Consider the following 5,573-nt stretch of genomic DNA (forward strand, 5'->3'; position numbering starts at 1 on the left):
AGTCCAGACCCCACGACGCCAAAAGGCATTCAGGGCAGGCAAGCTATTCGCAGCACCTCCTATATACCCGCCCACCAGGAGGAAGTCGGAAGGAGTCCAGACTCCGCAAGGGGACAAAACGAGAGCAAATCGAATCAGGACACGGCTGCTGGCCGCCGCATTCGGAGAGGAGGAGCGCGAGCGGGAGCGGGAGCGGGAGAGGAGGGATGGCGTGCCTGCACGATCACAGCTGCGAGGATCACAACTGCGCCGCCGACTGGTCGCTCTACAACCACGTCGACACCCCCAAGGTCCTGCGATCCCCTTCCCCCTTCCTTCTCCTTCCCCCCGCCGCCTCTCTCTCTCGTCAGTTGCCAGATTGGTTCGCTGCCCCCGCCTCCTTGCGCCTTTGTTTTCGACGAGTTCGAAATCTTCCGTAGCCGCCACGCGGAGTATCGGATTGCGCAACGGTACAGTAGAAGGTGAATCAGGATTTAGGGTCGGCGGCTAACCCCTCTCCGTGCGCGCAGGTGGTGGCTCTGAACGAATCTGTGCCTGGGAGCGTCAAGTCGGTCTTCAAGCCCTGGGAGCAGCGCCTCGACACCTCGGGGGTATGTGCTGATGCCGCTCCCTGTTCCTTGTTGCCTTATTTTAAATGAGCTTAGGGTTCAACAGTTCTGTTAGGATTTTAGGAATCAGGATATGCAGAATGTGCACAAATTTGTAAGAGTTCAGTAACCACTAACGAAGAACAATTGCCCTTCTCTTAAGATCATAGCTGAATGTAACTGATTGAATTTTGCTTGGTAGCCTGTCAGCTACTGGCCTACTGTCGTTAGGACTAAAGAGTAAACCTGCCATGGTCATTTGTCGAGAATGCATCTTGTTATGATTGAAAATATCCAGAAAGAAGAGATGTCTTGTGAATTCTTATCATCTGTGAAATATCGCTTGGATTTAAGGATTCTACAGATTAGCTGTCACTACCACAAGTTTTTTTTTTCCCTCTTTGCTTTTGATATTCCATTTCAAGGAATTTAGTTTTAGCTTTCCTTTAAATACTTTTGTTCAGTATGCACATCTTTTGACTTATAAATAGAGTCATGGTTCGGTAACTATTTATGATTCTATTAGTATACAACAGTTACCTTTTTTTACAAAGAAAAAATGAAATGGTGTAAGCTCTAACATGAAACGTGATAGGAGAAGGTTTGTCTATTTGAAATGTTAGGCAAAATAGCAGGCTAGCAAGGTGGCTATTGAAACTTTTTCAAATGAATGCTCTTCATTAAATGGTATAAGTCACCATTCTTCTGGTTGAGTACATATTAATGACGCTGGTTTAGTGACCTTGATTCACTCATGCAAGCTACACAGCGGCATGACGGAAATTTTATGATGTGATCTGCATTTTTTATTTATTAGTGATTTTTCAGCACAGATACCATTTCTTGAACTCCTCATATAGATAAGCTGCATTCTCATTAGCATCCTTGCTGCACCAGGGTTTTCTGGAGAGTAATGATGGTGACCCTGAGCTACTTATTTTCATCCCGTAAGTAGTAGAAGTCGCTTGCTCGTTCAATACATATGTGTGTGCTACCCTAATGTTACTTGTTTTCCTTTACTTTCTTTGTTTATAAAAGACTAATTCTATTGGTTCTTCAAGTTGAGGTATAGCAACATGATCAAGTGTCAGGCGGACTAGTTGATTAGAGGCGGGTAGCAGAGGCTGTAGCCGAAGTGGGTGGTGGGTTGAGGTTTTGGGAGGTGTTGTGACCTGTTATCGCTAGCATGGAGGTGGTGGCTAGCTGCTGCGCAATAGGAGGGGGCACGTGGCGTGACGCAGGGAGGAGGGGAGGGGGCCGGCGTGGGGAGGCAGAGGGCACAAGGGTGAGGAGAACCTCTATTCCTTCAGTGGTCAAAACGATTTCATCCCTCGGGTTTTTTTACTTGACCCGTAAGGCAACTAAGGATCAGATCCTTATAGATTGGATCCACCTTACAACTCAAACTCTTTTCTATCTCCTGATTCTATCTTAACTTATCCTAAACCAAACCTACCTCTTATTTTCCTAACTGAAACTCTTTTCAGTCTCCTGATTCTATCTTAACTATTCCTAAACCAAACCAAACTCTTATTTTCCTAACTGAAACTCCTAAAGATGATACATCGGTGGACCCAGCATGGATGGCAGAAGGAAGGGGCAGGGCCACCCCTAGGGTGCGCGTGCCTGTGGAGTCGGTGTGGCCAGGGCAGCTGTGGCCCTGGTGTGCCCTTCTGCGATGACTGGTCTGGCCGGGCCAAGCCAACCCATGGGTGCTCAGCCCAAGCCTGCTGTGCCCATTACAAAGTGTTTTTCCTTTAATAATTTCCTCGAACTTATAAGTGCTTGAGATAGTGTTTGGTCATTTTATTCTATCAAATATGTGATGTTTCTTATAATTTCCTCAAACTTACAGTTGCCTTGAGGTAGTTTTCATGCTACGGAATATGTGAATTTTCAGGAACAAGAATATTCCTATGTATTAGATGGATTTGTTTTTGTTTTTCCCCTTCTGTGTTGTGATTGTTCTCTCCACAGTTTACTTCAGCTAGTTCTTGTAGCTATTGTTCTTGTAGATATATTCTGCTTTCTCCCCCTTGCAATCTTTCAGTGGCTTTATACCTACTTACTCAGCAGTAATTCATTGAGGTGATGTTTGTGAAACACATGTCAGTCTTCACTTTATAGTCTTTGAATCATGTCCCGTCTATAACATCCTGTCATCAATTATGCGAAATAGCCTGAGAAAATGAGAATGTTTTGTTTTTTGTGCGCAGATGCTGATTCCATATGAACCTCCTTAAAGTAGTCGGCAATATGTTAAATGAATTTACTCTTGTAAAAGTTATTTCTTCAATTCACATAATCGCACTGAATTCAAACCTAAATGCATTTATATTTGTTAATTTTACCTTTTAAGTGGAACATATCTTTCTTTATTTGTTTTCAGGTTAAGAAATAGTTCCCCTCATATTCGTTTCTTATGTTCATCTAAAAATTGTTAAACCTGTGTAATCATGTATTCCGTTGGTTGCAGGTTCACATCAGATGTTAAGATCAAGAGCATTTCTGTTGTTGGTGGTGCTGATGGAACAAGCCCTTCGAGAATGAGAGCGTTAGTTTTAGAGCTCTAGCTTTTCCTTTCCTTCTCTTTATCATGGCATGAAATTTATAAGATTACCTTGATGTTACAGGTTTATCAACAGAGAAGGCATTGACTTTTCTGATGCTCAAAACATGCAGCCCGTGCAGGTATGTATTCAATTTCTTCCTTTTTCTGTATCCATGTCATTAGTGAAACTCCAGTTTCAGTGAGATACATTTTCTGCTAGGAATGGGAGTTAGCAGAGAACCTGCAAGGAACACTTGAGTACCAAACAAGGTATGTTCTGTAATTGTTTGTTCTCCTTGTGCCCTTTGGTGTTCCTAACAGATGTAAATTGTCAGTTGAATTATTTTCTTAGAGCTTCAGTGCCCTCAAGATATATTTGATTTAGTAAACGCTCATAAAGCTTCTGATAGACTGGAGTTCATTAGATTCATGCACTGATGCTGTGCAAATCAGTCTAGGACTTTTGCATTTAGTTACTGGAGTTAAAACACTGGGCTGCTTTTGTTTTATCTCTGTCTACTGTATGGCTTGTAACTACTATGCTTTTAAGTCCTCTTTGCACGTTGTATGTAGAAGCAGCATATGTCTCATCAGAGATTTTCTTACCTTTACCCCCTGTAACCTTTTGTTTCTCAGATATTCAAGGTTCCAAGGTGTGGCTAACCTAACTCTGCATTTTTCTGACAACTTTGGTGGCGATACAACTAAGATTTATTACATTGGACTACGCGGTGAAGCCACTCAGGTACTGAAGTTATTGTTTCCCTACATATTTAGTAAAAAAAAAGATAGTTGAATGTCACACTGATGCTTGACTCTTGTGTTCTGCCTATCAGAACAAAAGGGACGTCGTGGCGACAATCGTTTATGAAGTCATGCCCAATCCTTCGGACCACAAGTAAGTTTTGTTCATATTTGAGCTACTGCTGCTTCATGTTTCACATCAAGTATACAGGTGTTGATTTGCTACGTTATATGTTGTATCAGTTCAACAGTTTCATTAGAGTCCTGGTGGCCACCATATCTTTGCTCCCTTTTCCTCCTTAACCTTTACTAAATGTGGAAGATACTGATTTTACTAAGGTGCCTCTAAATAGGGAGAAAAGGGAAGGTTTATACAACCTAAGATTATTTAGCCTTCCAGCTTGCAGAGAATCATATGCTACTTGCAGTACATACTCTAGCATGATAGGTAGTCCTGGTGGTTCCTTTATAATCCAAAGTTGCATATTGCTTGGTCAAGCTGCATTATTTAACTACACTGATGGTTACACTGGGAGTTTACAAAGGGGAAAAAATAACATCTTCGACCCATCTAACTACCAAGTGCAAGCATTAGCGCAAAGTTATTTTCACTAAAAATGACTAGTTTTACTCATTCTTGGCTCGTGATAATGCTTTAGCATGTCTTAACCGAGGGTCATTCTTGATGATACTGTTTCTCTTTCCCGTGCAGAACAAAATCTGAGACTGGAGGAGGTTTCTCGCATGTTGAGTAGGCATCATTGCCAGGTGAGGCATATCTACAGTTCCTGTTGGGCCGATACCAATTTACCCTCCTTTTAACTTTTTTTTCCCTAATTGTTTGGTGTTCTTCCTTGACAGAGCTTGGGGAGAAGCTGAGCACTGCGTCTTCTGGAGGCAAATGTGCACTTCTCTTCCATGAATAAGATAATCCCAGCTGCTAGTCTTGTAGCTTGACTTTTTTTAGTACTGAACCCTGTACCTGTGGATGCTGTTAGTCTGTTATTTTCGGGAGAATTCTGTACGTGTGAACGCTGTAACTTGTTGCTGATGCTATCATAAGAATTGGTCGCTCGCTTATTATGGTACTCATGCCTTATTCACAATCCAACTAAATCTTATCTATTTTTAACTTAAAATCATAAAAATTATATATTATTATTGTCTGTTCTTATTGAATCGATCCTAAAGGGTTCTTTACCACCCTCGCATGCCTTGCCTTAATGTACTAATTTTCTGCAACATTGTCTTAATGTACTAATTTTCTGCAACATGTATTCGGTATTCCATTTTGGGTGAGGTGCGGTAGATAATTTTCCAGTATGATCATGCAACTTGTGGGAGTTATTAAAAGAGCAAGGGTGTGTTTGGTTTGTTGAATTAAATAGTTCATGGGCAAAATGGTGCATTTTGGATGGGATCATCCAGCACAGGATGGTACACTCACTTGTGTTTGGTTGTACACCCACTAGTGTTTGGTTTGTTGAATTAAATAGTTCATGGACAAAATGGTGCATTTTGGATGGGATCATCCAGCACAGGATGGTACACCCACTTGTTTGTATATAAGATATACAGGTTGGATGGATGTACAGGTTCATAGGTTCATAGTATTTAATGCGGTTTCAAATAAATACAACCACATAAATACATAGTTGAACTGAACTGTTTCAAATACATAGTTGAACTGA

The 5,573-nt window shown here is 41.5% G+C and overlaps 1 protein-coding gene across 1 annotated transcript; it reads left to right on the top strand.

The window, feature by feature from the left end:
- LOC117856679 (uncharacterized) lies at positions 1–4,970 on the top strand. The gene is made up of 10 exons (XM_034739032.2): positions 1–290; positions 510–590; positions 1,485–1,534; positions 3,064–3,141; positions 3,221–3,278; positions 3,359–3,408; positions 3,775–3,883; positions 3,975–4,036; positions 4,595–4,650; positions 4,744–4,970. Exons 1-9 carry the CDS (start codon positions 207–209, stop codon positions 4,635–4,637), a joined length of 615 nt encoding a protein of 204 aa, XP_034594923.1. The 5' UTR covers positions 1–206; the 3' UTR covers positions 4,638–4,650; positions 4,744–4,970.
- The last annotated feature ends 603 nt before the right edge of the window (positions 4,971–5,573 follow it).

Source organism: Setaria viridis, chromosome 5 (genome assembly GCF_005286985.2).
Source record: "Setaria viridis chromosome 5, Setaria_viridis_v4.0, whole genome shotgun sequence".
NCBI lineage: Eukaryota > Viridiplantae > Streptophyta > Magnoliopsida > Poales > Poaceae > Setaria > Setaria viridis.

What these genes read in the sequence shown, in the direction of transcription:
- LOC117856679 (XM_034739032.2), top strand. Translation starts at nt 207, where the DNA reads ATGGCGTGCCTGCACGATCACAGCTGCGAGGATCACAACTGCGCCGCC. An exon ending in AGCCCTTCGAGAATGAGAGC is followed by an intron (nt 3,142 to 3,220) that starts GTTAGTTTTAGA and finishes TTGATGTTACAG; the next exon opens with GTTTATCAACAGAGAAGGCA. An exon ending in ACACTTGAGTACCAAACAAG is followed by an intron (nt 3,409 to 3,774) that starts GTATGTTCTGTA and finishes TTTGTTTCTCAG; the next exon opens with ATATTCAAGGTTCCAAGGTG.